General features: G+C 40.2%; 1 protein-coding gene across 3 annotated transcripts in view; it reads right to left on the reverse strand.

Annotated features, from left to right (window-relative positions):
* trip11 (thyroid hormone receptor interactor 11) overlaps positions 1 to 20,756 on the reverse strand; it is a 73,716-nt gene that overhangs the window by 23,397 nt on the left and 29,563 nt on the right. For all 3 annotated transcript variants that reach the window (XM_033027667.1, XM_033027668.1, XM_033027670.1), the window contains 7 exons: positions 19,727 to 19,816; positions 16,733 to 16,933; positions 12,350 to 15,370; positions 9,778 to 9,918; positions 5,694 to 5,887; positions 4,519 to 4,682; positions 2,074 to 2,177 (listed from right to left, as the gene is read on the reverse strand). In XM_033027667.1, coding sequence (XP_032883558.1) covers positions 2,074 to 2,177; positions 4,519 to 4,682; positions 5,694 to 5,887; positions 9,778 to 9,918; positions 12,350 to 15,370; positions 16,733 to 16,933; positions 19,727 to 19,816 — 3,915 coding nt within the window. The remainder of the gene's footprint in view (positions 1 to 2,073; positions 2,178 to 4,518; positions 4,683 to 5,693; positions 5,888 to 9,777; positions 9,919 to 12,349; positions 15,371 to 16,732; positions 16,934 to 19,726; positions 19,817 to 20,756) is intronic.

The raw sequence follows: 20,756 nt of genomic DNA on the forward strand, positions 1-20,756 counted from the left end.
GCAGCAAGAGGAATAAAATTAGTGATCAAAGTTACCTGGAAACTTACTGCTTTAATTCACCTGGAACAGAAAACCACCAATGATGATTATGAAATTAGCAAATCGTTGTATCAAAAAAATTAATTGGTTCAGCACAAGACTGAAAACAAAGATATCTGTCACCTAATGCACAGCATGGAAACAGGCCAAATAGCCCAACTCAAATGTGTGGTGCCACAACAATTTTGGATTCAACTTGCCAACTTAGCTTGGATCCTACGCACCCTCGCCTTTTGAACAAGTCTTTCATGTGGAATCTTGTTAAAGTTCTTACTGAATCACACCTACTTCTTCTTGCGTATGGCGTGCACAACCTAAAGATGTAGGTCAAGGGTAGACATCCAGGCCAGGACAGCATCAGTTACTGGGTGGATGGCTTTGATGCCCCCAGGGAAAAGCCTCAGTGAGCAGTCATTCACGATACGTGGGATGGTCTGGTCTGGATGTCCGCAGTCGCAAGCAGGGCTGGTGATGGGCTGTTCTTATACAGGTGATGGGCTGTTCTTGCATGGAGGGTGCGGATTCTGTTCAAGGTTAGCGATTGCTTGCGATGGAGTTCAAATCCTGGTGGTTTCACTGTGGGGTCTGTGATGACCTCTCCGTTGTTGGTGTTATTATTGATATGCACTTTATTAGCTTTTTAAATCATTCATTGTCATACAGGATCTGCTCTTGACAAAGTCATTTTCACTGCCTCGCATTAGTCGCACCATTTCCAAGTGATCTTTAATCCTCTCTCTGTGAACATTTTATTTCCAGTATCTTCCCTATCACCAATGTTTGGTGCACAGCTCTACATTTACCATGCTCTACCCTGCCGCCTTTCTTGGAAATGGGGACCACATTTGCTGTCTTCCAGACATCTACAACAGTTTTTGATGCAAATTATTTCATTTTACGGATATTGACAACACCAGAATATACTAGCCCATCCCTGACGGCTATTTAAAAGCAGCAACAAGCCATCTTCTTGGACTGCAACAGTCCCTCTGTTCAAGGTACTCCCACAGGTTTGTTTTTGTTGGGTGCAGTGTTCCAAGATTCTGATCAATCTGATGAGTTTATACTAAACCAAGGCAAGCATATCCTTTCAAGTAACCCACCTATGGTCTCACCAAAACCCTACAATCACAGCACAGGTTCCTTACTATTTAAAAGCATAGCATTCTCTAACTGATATTTATACATCCATTTTTAAAAGAAAATTCTACGACAACACATTCATCTGCACATTCACCATTTTATGATGAAAATGCTTTTATCGTCTTTCCAAAGTGAATACCCTCACAATTTTCCACATCATACTGTATCCGTCATTGCTTAAGCTATCAACATCTGTTTCTTCATGCTCCACATCTCCTCGCAGCACACACTCTCTCAAGCAGCTTAATATCAACTACAAAATCTGGACACATGGCACAACATGGACATTTCTCATTGCACATTTAACAGCAGCAATGCATCCACTGGAGACAATGGGTTTGACTTTCAGAGGGAGAGTACAACCTGCAGTGCTATTGCATGTGTTTATTTAGCCCATGCAATTTAGTTGTTAAAGGAAAAGAAAACACTGTGATCTACAGCATCATTACAGTTTCAGACCCTGCAGGATATTGCTGATGTAGGATCTCACAAAATCGCTTATGGTGAATTAAGTCAAGTCGAGTTTATTCGTCACATACACATACGAGATGTGCAGTGAAATGAAAAGTGGCAATGCTCGCGGACTTTGTGCAAAAAGACAAACAAACAACCAAACAAAGTACAAACAGAATGGAACAGAATCACATATTCTTTTACATATTAAATATTGTGGGCGGAAGGAAAAAGGGAAAAAAACAGCAATTTAAAAAAAAAGCAGTAGAGTGGTACAGTAAAGTTAGTCCCTAGTGAGATTGGAGTTTACAGTCCTAATGGCCTCTGGGAAGAAACTCCTTCTCAGGAGTTCCTCAAGGAGGAACTATCTCTTGCATACTACTATTCTACTATTACACATGAGCTTGGTTGCAAAACGCATACAACTTTATCCCTTACCTCTAATTCTGCAACTGTTTTCTCAAGACTTAATGCTTTCTTTTTCCACTCTGCAATGTCCTTCTGATATTTCTCCAATTCAGTTGCATACATTGCTTTTTCCTCTGCACATTGCCAAAGAAAATATACATGAACATAAAATGAGCAACGCCTATCTGCTTAATCATGGAATTTATTATTATAGCGCGGTATCAGAGATCTTATTACGAAAAGAAACAGAATGTTTAGCAAGCTGTTATAGCAGAAAGCAGGAAAAAAAATTCACAGTACAAACATATAATCATTGTGTGCAGGCCAAAACATCATTAACTACAATAATAAGGCCAAATATTTACACACAGTTTTGCAATGAATTAACTGACATGCAATATGCTACATTTGGTTTTAATGTCCCATGTTGAAAGTGATTCATATCATAAAATGTGGAGAATTATTAAGACTAATGGCTCACATGGAGTCAGCCCACCATGCTTGCACTGGTGATATGCACAAAATGCTGGAGTAACTCAGAGACAGACAGCATCTCTGGATAGAAGGAATAGGTGATATTTCAGGTTGAGGCCCTTCCTACATATGCTTGCACTGGCTCCTTGATGGAATAATCCACAAGCTAGTTTTCACTCCTGTATCAATCTTGCATTTCCTTTGGTTTCATAATTATTCACAACTATAATGTTCCCATTAACCATAATCTGTACTGCAAGAATCCTGCATACAAAATGTTTTTCATTCCTCTTTTCTCACATGATGCACATTTAAAATTGATCTTTGCCTCAATACCAAATCCAAAACCTGTCAAGGCTTTGCTGTAAGCTCTCTATGGCCTTAACAAGCCTTTCATACAACATTTCTAAACGTAATGTCTTCGCTCCTGTTACTAAATCCCATAGTCTGATCAATCTGTAGTTGTACTTTCATGATATATTTTCCAACATTTAATATAATCCCTCCAGAAATAATAACCACACCGAGCCATACTAAATTGCAACTGCCATGGACTACCCCATTCCATAATTTATATGTGGTTTGACCTATTTTGAATATTCATTAGTTCTAGCAACAGCCATAAACCTTCTTTACATCCTGGTGACATAACAGGTCAGGTCGGGGGGAGTTCCCCCCGCCACAGGGTACCATGTAATCCCGTACTACCTGCTCCATGGTCGGATAGTCGGCGGCTAAACAGTCTCCCCCACCTGGTTTGCAGGTGAGGAGGGGGCTGTGGACCCCCAGCAGGACCAAAAACAAGACCTGTCAAAGGGCAGATGAGCTTCGAGTGAGCCAATCGCCATCCACACCAGTGGAGGTTGCGATCACTGTCGTACATAGCATTGTAAGGAATGATGATAAAACACACACACACCAAAATCCTATACTTCCAGCGGTGGAAGTCCGCAGGAACTGGAGGACAGAGATGTGTGGTGCGTCCGTCACCGTTCCCGTCGGAAACCAGCGCCACTGCGTCGTTAATGTTTTCAACGATAGAGCAAGGCATAAATATTTGGCCTTATTATTTTATTAATGATGTTTTGGTCTCCACACCGATTATATGTTTGATCATTAACCCTTGATGAGTGAATCTAAGAACTATTGGGGAGAAGGAGACAGCTGTGGAGAGGGAGCGGTGGAGACAGTAAAAGCGATGGCTGACAGGAAGAAGCGGCAGCTGGTAAGAGGGGAGTGAGCCCCACAGTGACTGAGCCGCGTCATGTTGGAGGCGGCGGCCTAAAGAGAGCGTTGTCGGCCAGGGGCGACCACGTGAACCGCAACAACAGCCTTGACAACTAGATGGTGCAGCAGATGGTTTAGAAAGGCTCGCTAGTGGACTTTGTGGAATATGTCGGCGACTTCGGCTATCGACCGCCTCCCACGGTCTCACTCAGCCTCTCAGTAGCACAGCGAAGCTGGAGTAGCAGCGAGTCCTGGCCATGGTTTTATATCTGTGAAGCTGACAGAATGCCCTTGCCATCCTCCCGTTGCAGTAACACATAGTCAGTCATGTGAATTGTTTACGTATGTGCGAGTCTACTTAACTCGTCCATTATGCAAGTTGGGGAGTGCCTGCAACTTGTAAAATATGACATATATAATGAATGTTCGGAGCCCATGAAGTACTGAGTCACGGAGAGACCTTGTGTACAAGGGATTATATGTCAAAAATAGGTGGCCTTTTGGGCCCGAATCCTTCTTCAGAAGAAGGGTTCCGGCCCAAAACGTCCCCTATCTTTTACTCCAGAGATGCTGCCTGAGCCAGTGTCCTACTCCAGCATTTTGCCCATCTTCTGTTTGCCTTCTTCATATTGCAAATAATTATAATGTTTAGAATGCAATTAAATTATTGAGGTACAAAAGCGGGATAAATTTGAGCAAGTAAAACTATGATGTAATCACACATCTGATTTGACTCTTTTCTAAACCGCTTGCGTGGTTTAATCTCAATCTTACCCTTTTGAAACTGCTCTATCACCATCTGCAGGTTGGTTAGTGACATTGCGTACTGCTTGACTTGTTCTTGAGATGTACTCAACTGCATCACCGCTTCATCGCGCTGTTTTGCAATAACCTGAAGCTGTTCTTGCAAGGACTCCACTTGAAGACTGGCTTGGTGGCTGTTGGAAAGAAATGCACAGCCTTCGATTTTTTAGACAAACATAACTTGGGAATGAGATAAAATGATTTGGACGAACAGATCTGCGAAGGTGAATTCATATCAATTAAGCACATTAACCCTTGCCTCGCTGAAAATAAATCAAGTAGCAACTAATTTTCTATTATCACTCAGATCACACCTTCATACCACATTTACAGTGAAACTGCTTATTCACTTTCAATGTACCTTGATAATTCCATTCACGCTCCAACTGATATGTAGAAAAATTGTGCAAGGCTTTTCTGATTTCAAGCAAACTTTATTAAAATTGCCTCACCCTTTATTTGCTTGGAGGAAATACTTTTCCTAGAATGCATCCCTTGGTTAAATATGTTGCAATGTCACTGATATTGGATCTCGTACAAGCTAAACAAAAGGATGAATTTAGGCCAACATGAAGGAGATGCTACAGTATGACAGGAAGCTTAATCTAGTAGAAGGTGACATACTAATCTTCTTCCTTTTCAAAAATACATTGCCGTTACTAAAATGGTAGGCTGGCTGACCTTCAGATCCACCTCAACTAATATTGTGGAAGTTTTATTAACACTGCATCCATCGATTACCTGCCACGCTTTGTCCTGCCTCTCCTCCCACCCAGCTTTCTCCCCCACTTCCTACAATTAGTCTGAAGAAGGGTCCTGAACCGAAACATCACCTCCCCATGTTTTCCAGAGATGCTGTCTGACCTGCTGAGTTACTCCAGCGATAAGACACATAAAGCTGGAGTAACTCAGTGGGTCAGGCAGCATCTCTGGAGAAAAGGAATAGGTGACGTTTCAGCTCGAGACCCTTCTTCAGACAAGTATTTTGCATCTTTTTGTGTAATCAGCATCAGCAGTTCCTAGTTATTACCACTGACAATGGAGTTTCATTGTGAAGCAAAAACCCATGGAGGTCATGGAAGCAACTTATCCACATAAATTACTATTTAAAAATCTCATATTTATTTTTAAAGGATTGCTTCTACCTAGCACTTTCCACCGCACAAGAAGACGATGCCAACTTTTTCTCCAGGAACGTAATCTTCCTCCTCAACTCAGTCTCCCGGTCTTCGGCTGCCAAGGCCTCCTTGGTGTACGATTCCTCCATCTCAAGTAAGTGGCTTCGGAGCCGCTGCAGTTCCTGGTTTAGACGCTGCTCTTTATCACGCATATGCTGCAACTGAAGAATAAGTGTTTCTATCATAGTGGACTAAAGTCCGATATGCTAATCATTCCTTCTATCACGATGGCGAACGACATGAAAATTCAGAGACAGGTATTAAGTAAAGATAAAAAAAGACCATAAAATCGTAGGACCAGATAGGAATTAAACCAAATGCACTACTATTTTAACTGCAGAGGTGGAGAGCTTTTAATTCAATGCTTCAATAGCACTTTACAGTCTCATGTACCTAGGCACAGTGTCATTCAAATTTTTAATACAGTTCAATAAAATTCTTACAAGACAGTCATACAGTCATACTTAAGTACAAGTGCGCAAGGTAGCAGATTACACTGAGGCAGTACACAACAGTTGCCAATGTTTTGGGCTCCCACTCAAGTTTCAAAGTTCTTCAAAATGTAGTCAAAATGTTGGCCAATTCTCCTCCTGCAGTCATTACATTTATGGCCAACTGCTTTCAAGCTAGTGATAAACTGGATTCTTCAGAATTGTCTGATTATGCAAGGAATATATACATTTTTTTCTCGGTTTGCCATTTTTCAAAGTAACTTTTAAGTGATTCTCTAGTTCCTAATCAAAATCTCACTAGCAGCCCAGGACAATGAAAATGTTCTAGCCTGAAAAGACATTCAGTGCCATACCCAGTGCATTAACACAGCCTTCTCACCTGCTGATAACAAATTTAGTCCAAGCAGCAGCTAAAAATCTCTATAAATGTGGCATTTATATCCCAGTACTGCAAGTCTATCTTAGTCAAAAGCACTCGAAAATGCTACTTCATTATTAGAATATACTATGGTGCTGCATTAGAAAAAAGTAGGGTAAGTAATTAAGCTACTGAATTAACAGCCAGGGTTTTAGACAAACGACTCAAGTTCAGAACTCATCGTGGCACCTAAATCTTAAATTCAAAGTATTAATTAATATCTTGAACTGTAAGTATAAAGCTCAATTCACTAAAGGCAATCATGAAACTACTAGATTCAGAGAAGCAAAGATGTCATTGTTCCCTTTATGGTCTTTGTGTGATTCAATACTCAAGTTATTGATTTAACTTTCTACTCAGTTCTGAGGTGATAGACAATAAATACCAGCATTGTTAGCAACTAAAACATATCTGGGATGGATGAAGAATTCAGCTTTTGTTTTAAATTTGACAGGATTAATCATCACTTATTGCCCGAGTGACAATATGATGCCACACCCTTGAATTGTGGAGCGTTGTTACAAAACCTACCATCAGCGACGCTGCAGATCTGCCACTACCTGTGCGTGCCATTCCGGAGGCTTTGTGGGGGGGGGGGGGGGGGGGGTGGAGGGGACACGGGACGGGATTAAAATGCATGTTTGTAATGGTTGTCGGAGAGGGATTTTCTCGGGCTGCTAGCTGATGAAGAAAAATTGTTTGCACTTCCATTCCCGGTTTAAAAAAAAAATTTGCTGGACGATTGCATCGCTGGATTGAACTGAAACACGACTTCTAACGCCTTCAACATCACGGATCGCAATATCAGGACAAAACAAAAGGTATGTCGTTTATTTAACATATTATCTTGCTTTTTGGTGTGGCTTCATTTTAATCTTGTGATGCAAAAAATGTTATTTAGGCCCCCATACGAATCGCCCATGTCTTGCCTACCGATATGGGCTTAAAATTTAAGGCAACGGCAGCATTCCAATCGATCACATTCCAGAAACATCCACTCTCAAGATAATCAAATTCGTTATTTTTTTGTACGTTCATGTCATAAGAACATCTAAATCATCTATATTTTGTGTTATTGTCTATCCATGATCAATATTTTCATACTAAATATCCACAGTACAGTTTTAGTCAGATGTATTGTGCAAAAAATAATGATTTTGATTATCTTGAGAGTGGATGTTTCTGGATTAATTTATGGGAATTAAACATTAAATTCCTAAATTTGGCATATAAATTCATGACAAAGTGAGATTTAAAAATCATGTTATATTGTGAATTCTTGTGTGAATGGGATCAGTTTGTTATTTGTTATTTGGATACTTAGGTGATTTAAAAATGTTAGCCTTTTCTTAAGAAATGGATGTATGTTTAGATCTGGTAATTGAATTTAGATGAATTTAATTGCTTAGATGAAACTGATGAATATGAATTTTTTGTTGGGTTTTTACTGTTTGTTTTAGCATTTAACTTTATCATTTCTACCTTTTTTTCTAAATCTGCAAATAACTTGTTTCTGTTAATGCTGTTCAGTGGGTTTTTTTCTTTACATTTTAAACAGACGTCTCCGAAGAAGAAATGCAAAATTGTCAATCCAAATGCCCAGTAAAATAGACTGATTTACACAGCATTCGCAGAGATTATCCAAATTTGGACTACTCCAAATGTGATGATCTACAAGACTTTCTTAATGGGAAAGTAGTGGGCAGAGAGGCATGTCATGTGTGGTTTGAAGAGCAAAAACTTGTTGTTTACAATGCCAAAATTGAAAAGTTGAGGAAAAACAAGGTGTACAGAGTTGCTTGTTGGTTACAATCTGAGGAGTATGATGATGCTACTGATTATCATATGCCAATATACCAGCTGGCAACTGATCTTCTCCATAAAGCCTTGGTCTTTTGCTAGAAATTGTAATTTATTTACCTGTCTGTTACGGACTTACAGCATATAATGCAATAATATTAAAGTTCTGATCTTGAGAATATCACATTTTTGAATTATCAAGGCAGTCTGGGTGTTTATTACTAGTTCCGTCACAACTGTCAATTTTGTAATTAGCTACAATTAGGTAACCAATTATATGCTTTAATTTCAGGTCATCCAAGTAAGATGTTTCATATTTGTTTCAGAATGCTTCAATCTATAATAACTGAAAATTTCATTCAGTACTCTTAATCTTTAAGAAAGTTATGGGCTTTTGACTGTCCTCGATCACAGCTTTTGTGTTAAGTCAATGGAAAAGCAAGAGGGAACAAGATGCTAATTTCCGAGTATGAAAATGACCATAACGTTTTTAATACTGAAGATATGACAGTGAATTAGGTATCAAATTAAGTTATTTTTATGCTTTATCTGATGGGATAAATTACAGGCTTGATTTTAAAAATCTCAAAATTTTGTAACATTTCTAAATTGTGCAGATCCTTTTGTGAAAGTACTCCACCTACTGCTGGGACGGAAGCTCCAGTATTCTGACCCAACAAAGATGAAGGAACAAAATGATAGAGATTACAGATATTGGAGGGGACGTTAGAGTAGTTAAAGCAAGTGACTGTGGAGCATTTCGTAGATAGGGCCAAATGAAGCCACAATGTGCCGTTCTTGGTGAGAGTGTATGTTAGGGGTGATGTACTGCCAGATATGAAGAGTTTTATTAATTGATGTCAAATGTAGGCAGTTCCGTTCTGGCTCTCAGTGCTCAGAAAAGTACCAAGAGCACAAGTACCAAGCTCCTAATGTCAAGATGGTGATTGCGCCAAGTACGTTAGTTCTGTGCTATTGAGAGTGCTTTGGGCCTGCAGTTACTTGGGGAACGGTTAATCAAACATTCAAGGAGTTTGCACAGCTGGGCTAGGTTTAAAATAAAAACAAACTGCCAAAAATAATCAGCAGGTGAGGAAGTGTCTATGGAAAGAGAAAGAGTTATAGTTGCAGACTTATAAATGTTTCATCACAACGCACAACACTCTTGCTCTGCTTCCCAGGTTGTGTTCGGTATTCTGATGCATTGCTCTGTCATTTTCAGTTATAATTCCACATTCCAACAGCGACAATATTTTGTTTTGTAACTGGATTGAAATTCTGGCTCCTGACATGCAACAGTCACACCTCTTTCAGCCACACTCAACATGCCTTACCAGATGTATAATGTTTGAACTTAACCACCATTTTGATGATATCTTACTTCATTCACTAATGCAGTGGCTTCCATTTGCTTCTGTTTGAGGGCCAGCATAACTTGGTCTCTCTCATGCTGAAACATTCCTGCTTGCTCCTGCATCGATTTGACTTCGTAAAGCAGTTGATTTAATTCGCCAGACTTCCCCTTCAAGTTGTAAAATAAAACTAATCAATTCTAAACAAATGTCATCGCTAGAAAGATAGCATTTTTATATGCCATTCACAAAATACATTATAAAATACATTTAAGATAGAGAACTGCACAAGGGTTTGTTTTGGGGTTTTTTGCGCTATTTTGTAAAATCTAAAAATTGTGCCCCTTGTTTTATTAGGAATTATACTATCAGCAGTAGCATTTTCACTTTTTAAATAGTTCTTTTGGTATCTAACAATAAATTTGAAAGCACAAAGTTCCCTTTTTTAAGGATAACATCCAAATGATTGCCGACATGCATATGGTAACTGAGAAAGGTTCTATTCAGTATTCATGGTGATTGAAGCATCCCAAGGCCATCTCGCTATTATCAGCAAGATAACGAGATCAAGGAGAGCCACTGCTCGAAGCTACTTCAAAAATCCATGCTAGAGATGCGCTAGGGAACCCATTATTTTAGATGGAAATACAGAATCCAACCACTGTAATAGAGGTAATAATTCTCAGACCAAGAGGGAATGTAACCATGCTAGGATATATGTGCATCGTCTTTTTAAACTAACAAAGCCAGCAAGCTGTAAAGTAGCAATGACTTAAAAATTTGATACTCGAGCATTGCAATTGACAATTCTTCTAATTGGTAAAGAAATGTGGGACAGGGTCTCTTAAAATATTTCAACAAAACAACATTGAGATTCTCCTTCAACACAGATGGAGATGGAAACCAATAAAAATATCACACTTTCCAGATAAGGTTTTGCATTTACAGAGAAAATAATATTATTAGAGAAGAAATTGTAGGAGCCCTGACTGAGATATATGAATCATCGATAGACAAGGGAAAGGTGCCAGAAGACTGGATGGTGGATAATGTTGTGCTTCCATTTAAGAAGGCTGCAAAAAAAAGCCTGGGAACTATAGACCAGTGACCCTAACATATGTGGCAGGCAAGTTAATGGAGAGGATTCTAGATGCATTTGGGTAGATAGGGACTGAATAGGGATAAATCAGCATGTTTTTGTACATGGAAAATCACGTCTTACAGGTCTGGATGCGTTGTTTGATGAAGAACCAAAAAAGTTGACAAAGGCAAAGCTATGGACATTGTCTATATATACTTCAGCAAGGCCTTTGACAAGCTTCTACATGGAAGGCTGTTCTGAAAGGTTAGATTGCATGGAATCCAGGGAGATTTAGCTGACTGGATAAAGAATTGGCTTCATGGAAGCAGAGGGTGATGGTGGGAGTTATTTTTTGGATGGAGGCCTGTGACAAGTGGTGTGCCTCAGGGCTTGGTGCTGGGCCTATTACTGTTTGTGGTTTATATAAAAGATTTGGATGAGAATGTATAAGGCATGATTAGAGTTTGCAGATGGCACTAACGTGAGTGGTATCGTAGACAGTGTCAGGTAGATAGGGTAGTCAAGAAGGCTTTGGGTACACTGGCCTTCATCAGTCAGGGTATTGAGTATAGAAGCTGGGATGTTATGTTACAGTTATACAATATGTTGGTGAATTTGGAATATTGGATTCAGTTTTAGTCACCCTGGCAGAGGATGGATGTTGTTAAGTTGGAAAGAGTGCAGAAAAGATTTACGAGGATATTGCCAGGACTCAAGGGCCTGAGCTTTAGAGAGAGGTTGGGCAGACTAGGACTTCTTGGAGCACAGGAGGCTGAGAGGTGATCGTACAGAGGTGTAAAAGATCATGAGAGGGAAAGATAGGGTAAATGCACAGTCTTCCACACAGAGTAGCGGAATCAAGAACCAGAGGACATAAGTTTAAGGTGAGAGGGGAAAGATTTAATAGGAGCCTGAGGGGCAACATTGTCAGAGAGTGGAGGGTGTATGAGTTGTCAGAGGAGGTAGTGTGGCAGGTACTAAAACAACAGCTAAGACATTTGGACAAATTCATGGGTAGGAAAGTTTAGAGGTTATTGGGCCAAACATAGCAATGGAACTAGCATAGATGGGGCATCTGGTCGCCATGTGCAAGATGGACGAAGGGCTGCTTTTGGTGCTGTGTGACTAGGACTCTTTGTTGTAATTAACTGAACAAATAATATCACTTACAGGATTAGCATGATCACATTAGACAGAAATCTACCTGTGTGGGTGTAAATGGAGCAACAAAACTTAAGTTGTGCTCAGTACATTTGAGAAGCTTTACAAAATCCAGTACCAGCCTAATTTGCATCCTTAATAAGAATGCTTGGACAACAGAGGATTCTTAAACTGGGGTGTGATTGATAATGTTTGAGTGTTCTTGCCTGACTATATATATTTTTTTTTAAATCCCATTATTAGTTACAAATATTACATGACAACAATTCTGAATGGAAATGTCTCAATATATTTCTACTCAGTTGCTACAAATTCTCCTTAAACCTCAATCAAAAAATCAAAAAAAGTTCTGAACTAACCTCCTCTTTTTCTTTTAACACCTTTTCCAATGCAGAAGCTTTTTCTCTCATGGAATTTGATTCAAACTCTTTTTCTCTCAACATCATGGAGAATTGCATGTTAGTCTCCTGCAGGGCTCGGAATTCAGTTTCCTTTTCCCGGGACTTGGCTATTATTTGGTCATTCTCCTCTTGAGACTTACGGATGTCTATTTCCAAAAGCAAAACTCTTTCCTTCAGATTAGTGACAGCCTGCTTTAAAACTTCATTTTCATTGTCCTTGTTTCTCAAGCAGCCTGTAACTGACAACAACTGATCACTTTTCGATTTGATGAGAAGATCTTTTTCCCTGAATGATCTTTGCAACTCTGCGTTCTTGTCTTTCATTTGCTTGACCTCCAGAGCTACATCGCTTTTTCCATTCACTGGCTTTGGTGCTAATGATTCAGCACTATTTTGAAATGCCACTATTGTGGCTTCTTTCCCTTCCAATATTTTACTCAAACGTTCCACCTCTTGCTGCAGTTCTTTTATTTGGTTCAAGTTTTCCACTGATGAACTTCCATGGGAAGAAGGTTTCATGTGCAATATTCCAGTGCTTGTTGCAACTACTTGTGGTTCTGGGGGCACACTGTCCAACTTGTCCAAGATCAGATGCTTGGTACTGCTGAGCTGCCCGATGCTTTGCTGGACCTCTGCAAGCTCTTGGCTAAGGGTCTGCAACTTCTTCTCCTTTTGCTCGTAACTATGAATTAAACTGTTGTAGTCTATCTGAAGCTGAGAGTTGCAGTCTCCATCTGTAGACAGTCGACCCTGAAGCTTAAGGAGCTCATCCTGGAGCTGAGCCGACTCGTGCTGCATGTTTTGAACAGTGGTGATCACCTGCTGCTTCCACTCCTCCATCTTCTTCACTTGCTGCTTTAATTTGTCACGCTCTTGCAAGAGTTCTTCAAACTGATTACTGCTCACGAGGCCTGACTGACCATTAGACCCCATTCCGGAGGTCTGCAGAACAGTGACCAGAGTTTGGCATTTCTGACGAAGAGCATCAATTTCTATATCCTTCTCACGGATAATCCGAGACAAATTCTGGATCGTTTCCCGTACCATGTCCTCACCCTCATTTGCAGCCTTATTGACCATCCTCAGATTTTCTTCCTGAAGCTTCAAAAGAGCAGCTTCCTTTGCGGCAATAATATCCATCATTCTGTGATATTCAGTCTTCAGTTGGCTGTTCTCCCTTGTCTTTTCATTTAACACTGCCAACACTTGCTCTCTCTCCATAGCATACACCTGCAATTGCTGCTGTAAGTAGGCCACATCCGCACCCATCTGCCCGTGGATGCCAGAGGTCACCCTGGAACTAAGAGTTTGGATTTCCATGTTCTTCTGCTGAATGATGTGAGTTAGCTTGACCACTTCATCCTTAAAAAGAGAGAGCTGATCCAACTGCTTAACCAGAGCCAAATTCTTCTCATTCAGTAACTTTATCTCCCTTTCCTTTTCTTTTATACCATGAACTAATCTATCAATCTCCACTTTAGACAAATCATGCTTTTCATTTCCATTTTCTCCATTCACTGTTTGCACTTTAATCTCTTGGAGAATGACTGGAGCATCTGTGGGAACAACCTGAAATTCCCTTTGCATTTTCAATTGGTTGATGGATTCCTGAAGGTTGCCGATTTTATCATCTTTTTCGGAAATTATCTTTCCATAGGTTGAAGTAATTTCCTCACACTGGGTTTTGGCTTCATCCCCTCGATCCTGCGCAGAACGCTGAAGCTGCAGAACATTCTGCTTTTGTTCCTCCACAGACTTTTTGTGAAGCCTTACTTCCTCTTCCAGACTGTTCCTTTTGTTGTTCAATTCAGTTATTTCAGTCTCCAGCTCTGTTATTATATCAAGAGTCTTGGGTTCAGCAATGGGCGGAGACCTACTCTGTTGGTCCCCAAGTCGATCTATTTCTTCCTTCAGGTGGTTATTCTCCTCCTTCATCACGCTTAATTGCCGATCTCTCTCCTCGAGGTTGTGTTTCAGGGATTCACATTCTCTAAAAATCTTTACGTTCTTTTCAATCTCTTGCTGCAATTCTAGACCTCGTGCCTTTAATGTTTCAACAAATGTCTCTTTTTCTTTCAGGAGATCTGTCAACTGCTGCTGTCCCTCCAAACTAGATTTCAGCATTTCTTTGGTTTCGTCATGGTCCAATTCCAACAGCTGCTTATTACGTTTGAGTTCTTCAATCGTAAAATCCTTCTCTTGGATCGACTTGATTAAACGGTTGTGCTCTTTCTGCAAAGTCGTAGCATCTAAACTTTGGGCCTCTGTTAATTCCTTGATGGTCTGCTCGTACTTTTGTGCTTCCTCATTCAGCCGTTTCTCAGCCTGGCTCAGCTCTGACTGCAGCTGGACTTTCTCCATTCTCACTGCCTCCAGCAAAGTGCTGGTCTCCTTCGAAAACTCACTATTACTGAAAACGGTCTCCTCAAGTTGTTCTCCAACTCTGCCCAAGGTTACGTTGGCCTCATCGTTATCTGCAACAAGTTTTTTATTTCGGATTTTAAGATCGTAAAGTTCTGTTTGCAACTCATCACTAATACACCTTGTTTCCAAAACCTGTTTCCTCAGCTCTGAAATTTCTCGATCTTTATCTTGGAGTAATTCATCTTGACACACATTGCTTGGAGTTTGCTGAGCTGCTTGGGTTAACTCCGTTTTGGCCACCGCTAGCTGAGATTCTGTGTCCTGTAGCTTCCTTGCCAGACTTGTGACTTCGGCCTTCAAGCCTGAATTGTCCACCTGTGATTTGTGCAACTTCTCCGTTAGGTCATTGACTTTCATGTCCAGCTGCTGCTTGCTCATGTGCAACTCATTAAGTGCAAAAGCACTCTGGCTCAGCTTGCCTCTCTGAGTTTCCAGCTCTTGCACCATTGATGCTTTATCAGCCACAAGGATCTCCAGCTCTGACTGCAGTTTTACGATCTTTTCTTCGGAATCTTTTCGTTGCTGCGCCAGTTGATCTTTGGATCTAATTAAATGCTTCAGGAAAAGTCAAGAAATTATAACGTTATTCAAGCAGGTTTCAACTGCATTTCTAATGGTGCATTGCATTGGTATAAATTGGTTCTAACATTTAGCCATTTTAGTAGGAGTGTGTGTGGTGTGTGTGGTGTGTGGTGCGTGGTGCGTGTGGTGTGTGTGGTGTGTGTGTGTGTGTGTGCGCGCGTGTGCGTGTGCATCACTTACTGGCAGGTAGTCCACAACTATGCTGGAGAAAAAAACAATTATTTTAGACTCTAGACTAATGCAGAAATAGGTCTTCGGCCCACCGAGCCCACGCCGACCAACAATCAGCCTGTACATTAACACTATCCTACACATTAAGGACAATTTACACCTTTTTACCAAAACCAATTAGCCTACAAATCGATACGTCTTTGGTGTGTGGGAGGAAACTGGAGCACTTGGAGAAAACCCAAGCGGTCACGGGAAGAACGTACAAACTCCATACAGATGGCGCCCGTAGTGAGGATCTAACCCAGGTCACTGGCGCTGTAAGTTTTCAAGAAAGAATAAGATATAGCTCTTGGGGATAACAGAATCAAGGGATATGGGAAGAAAGCAGGAACGGGGTATTGATTTTGGATAATCAGCCATGATCATATTGAATGGCGGAGCTGGCTCGAAGGGCCTACTCCTGTACCTATTTTCTATGCTTCAATCTATATTTCTATGTAAGGCAGCAACTCTGCCGCTGCACTACTGCATTGGCTAACCAAACTATCAAGGAAATAAAAACAATTATCGGCACAAATTTCTCCATCACCCCAAGTTATCCTTACCACTGCTCCAACAGAACGGAAAAAGTAAATGACCCCAAAAATATGTTTACAATTTAAACATTCATCTCATTCAGGAAAATGTTACCAATTTGTGAGCGTTAAAAACAAAAACTAAAGTACTATATTTCCATTATTTACACAACATGCAACCAATATAGTTCCATGTTGAGTACCCAATAAAATTCTGATTCAGGCTCCAATATTATTCTTATGCCAAGGCTCTTTGCCACAAGGAGGGAATCAGTAACAACCAACCGAATAATTCAAGTGTCTGCAAATACCACTGTATTGAAATAGAGTTGAGATCAGATTGCTTGCTCATCTTTTCAATCGCATTAGGTGAGAAATAGATTTGACCTAAAATGGCAATTCAAAAGTAGACCTTTTTGTTTACATTGTGCCCATGAAGGAAATATTTTCTGCCATGAACGCATTTATGGATGGAAATGAAAATTAGTTTTGACACTTTACACCAGGAGCTGCACTTCACTTCAGGAGCTGCAATGCGTGTCTTTTAATTTATGAGTCTCTTATAAATAATGAACAGTACCAGACATACTTCAGTAGCTTCTTGATTCTGTTTGTCCAATTCTTCCAACTCTGTCATTAACGTGTCTCTCTGCATGGATATCTCCGTCAGCTCACTCTCTTTGGTCAACAAGTTGTGTCTTAGCTCACTCACTTCCAAGGCCAGACTATTAAGGTCAGATTCATTCCACTGACTAGCCTGCAGGTTCGCGAGCTCCTGTTGGAAAGCCACCTGCCATTAAAAAGTGTACAACTTTGCTTATTATTTGCACTCAATACCACACAGTTTGAAACACAATCAAGTGATCATATTGGCATTTGTAATGCCATATTGATCAAGAGATCGGCTATCTAAAATATGTGAAGCATTCAAAATTAATTGGAAGATCTTTAGTGCATTTTTACAACAAAGATCTTAAGACTGTTAAGTAAGTTATTTATGAGCAATACAATATTCACATGGCATTAAAGCATTAAATCCAAGGAAGAGGCGTACAAATTAGCCAGAGAAATTAGCAAACTGGAGGACTAGGAGAAATTTAGCACTCAACTATAGGACAAAGGGGTTAAGAGGGGGGGGGGGAAAGAGCATGAAAGAAAGCTTGTGGGGAATATAAAAACTGACTGTAAAAGCTTCTTTAGATATGTAAAAAGGAAAAGATTAGTGAAGACAAATGTAGTGGTCATTTTCCAATGTTCTCTCGACTCTGGATCAGTTCCTGTGGATAGGAGGGTAGCCACTTTTTCAGAAACGAGTGAGAGGGAAAACGGGGAATTATAGCCTTACACCGATATTGGGAAAGATGCTTGAGTCGATTATTAAAGATGTTATAGCAGTGCATTTGGAAAGCAGTGACTGGATCGGTCAAAGTCAGCATGGGTTTATAAGGGGGAAATCATGCTTGACTAATCTTCAGGAATTTTTTGAGGATGTAACAAGTAGAATGGATATGAGAGAGCCAGTGGATGTGGTGTATCTGGACTTTCAAAAAGCCTTTGACAAGGTCCCACACAAGAGATTAGTGCGCAAAATTAGAGCACATTGTATTGGGAGTAGGGTATTGACATGGATAGAGAACTGGTTGGCAAACAGGAAGCAAAGAGTAGGAATTAACGGGTCCATTCCAGAATGGCAAGCAGTGACTAGTGGGGTGCCGCAAGATTCGTTGCTGGGACCCCAGTAATTTACAATACATGTTAACGATTTAGACGAGGGAATTAAATGTGACATCTCCAAGTTCGCGGATGACACAAAGCTGGGTGGCAGTGGGAGTGCGATGAGGATGCTATGAGGAGGCTGCAGGGTGACTTGGACAGGTTGAGTGAGTGGGCAGATGGAATATAATGTAGACAAATGTGAGGTTATCCACTTTGGTGACAAGAACAGGAAGACAGATTATCTGAATGGTGTCAGATTAGGAAAAGAGGAGATGCAACGAGATCTGGGTGTCCTTGCACATCAGTCACTGAAAGAAAGCATGCAGGTACAGCAGGCAGTGAAGAAAGCTAATGGCATGTTGGCCTTCATTGCAAGACAATTTGAGTTTACGAGCAAGGAGGTCCTACTGCAGTTGTACAGGGCCCTGGTGGGACCGCACATGGAGTATTGTGTGCAAGTTTGGTCTCCTAATTTGAGGAAGGACATTCTTGCTATTGAGGAAGTGAAGCGTAGGTTCACCAGGTTATTTCCCGGGATGGCAGGACTGACATATGATGAAAAAAATGGGTCGACTGGGCTTGTATTCACTGGAATTTAGAGGGATGAGAGGGAATCTTAAAAAAACGTATAAAAATCTTAAAGGATTGGACTGGCTAGATGCAGGAAAAATGTTCCTGGTGTTGGGGGCATCCAGAACCAGGGGTTACAGCTTAAGAATAAGGGGTAGGGAATTTAGGACTGAGATGAGGAAAAACGTTTTCACCCAGAGTTGTGAATCTGTGGAATTCTCTCCCGCAGAAGGCAGTGGAAGCCAATTCACTGGATGTTTTCAAGAAGGAGTTAGATTTAGCTCTTAGGGCGAAAGGAATCAAGGGATATGGGGAAAGAGCAGGAATCGGGTACTGATTTTAGATGATCAGCCATGATCATATTGAATGGCGGTGCTGGCTCGAAGGGTCGAATGGTCCTGCACCTATTTTCCATGTTTCTAAGGTTGTTAATATTAGTTTATTTTCCATACAATAGAACCATTGGAAACTATAATATTTCCAGTCAACTCAGTTCACTGCTGTCCAAAATAAAGGTCGCACTATTACCCTGTAAACACATACCAAAACCTAAGAACTTAAGTGTGGGTGACACCTGACACAATTCAGGGTGCGTAGAAATATCAGCAAGGAGATTGGTGACAATTTAACAACCACACTCTAGCAAATCTATGCAATTATGCTTTGCAAAGTTATCAGAAATTCAGTCACAACATTTTGAACTGCCAGTAACATATTAATTTCTCCAGATTTTCCATTATTGTGCCAGTTAAGTTGCCGATTTATTAACGGTGCTTTTCACCTTCCTGTGACAATGGGTACATGTACATAGACTTGTTTCTGATCTTCAATTGCCAGGCATTTTGTTTTGGGGAATACATCGATGTCATAAATCTCCATTTATGTTTCTTTGCCCTGGGAATCGTCACTGGTTGATTATTAGACAACACAGGATGGCTGTTAGTCTTAACTAGAAAGGACTTTACATATAGAATAAACTCTTCATATGTAGCATATTGAACAAGATAACTCACCTTAAAGTAAGTGTGTTGTTACCACTCTGCTGGTTTGGGCACATGCCATATCTCAAAGGACAAGAGCTTTGGATACACAAGCATATGTTTTCACAAACAACTTTCAAGAGGTGTTTGCAACTGCTGTTACCACAGATCTTATTCTCTCCACAACCTAATTGATCTACCCTAATGGCCTTGATAAAGCCGTTTGTGATACAGAAACCATCTTGATTTTCAAACACCACTTTCAAAAAGCATTCAAATGTATAGCAATCTGACAAAGGTCAAGTTACAATGCCAACCTTTTCTTTTTGTAGCTCTTCTTTTTCATGGTTCAATAAGTGCAGGCTTGCTTTCAGTTCTTGAACATCTTCTTGCCCATTAAAATTATTCTTAACAAAACACAACAAAAATTAAGCTACACAATTTTTCGATCAAATATTAAAGCAGCTTATATGATGATGTATGATAAATGCAGTATGTTACAAAATGTTTAAAACCTTTTGAACCAAAGGATATTGGAATCATATTTCCCTCGTTTTGATTACCTGAAGTCTGTGACACTTGCTGTAATTTTGACCAACCCCTGATCGGAATTAAAATAAGCACGACAAATTAAAAGATCTGAGATCACAATCCATCCAGGGCAGAGCATAAGAATAATTAAAAGTGTGAAAAACTATCAACGCTGAGGTGGTGGTAGCTCTCACAACATTTAGGAAGTACAGAGAAGTCCAGAGGCCAAGTGTAGGAAAATGGGATTAATATGGATGTGTGCCCACATGTAGTGCAACCGTGGGGTGAATGGCCTGTTTCCATTCTTTTGAAATTAAAATGTTCAAAGATTTTGGGATTTTCTTGTTCAACTAAAAATTCTTAAGTTATTTTGAATGTCATCTAACATGCATATGTCAAAAAAATTATGGTTGTAACTCATTATTTATTGATTAATACTTCATACAGATATTAATTTACTAATTGAAATTTGTCCTTTGAGCTCTTCAAATGAACATTCAACTCAGACCCGCTAAGCTTTCCATTATTTACTTTTTACAGATAATCAAGGTAGAGTTTACAGTGCCTCATAACATACAACTTTAAACTACTCATCAATAATGATTACTTTGGTTTACATAGAAAATAGGTGCAAGAGTAGGCCATTCGGCCCTTCGAGCCTGCACTGCCATTCAATATGATCATGGCTGATCATCCAACTCAGTATCCTGTACCTGCCTTCTCGCCATACCCCATGATCCCTTTAGCCACAAGGGCCACATCTAACTCCCTCTTAAATATAGCCAATGAACTGGCCTCAACTACCTTCTGTGGCAG

This window comes from Amblyraja radiata, chromosome 9 (genome assembly GCF_010909765.2).
Source record: "Amblyraja radiata isolate CabotCenter1 chromosome 9, sAmbRad1.1.pri, whole genome shotgun sequence".
In the NCBI taxonomy this organism is placed as follows: domain Eukaryota; kingdom Metazoa; phylum Chordata; class Chondrichthyes; order Rajiformes; family Rajidae; genus Amblyraja; species Amblyraja radiata.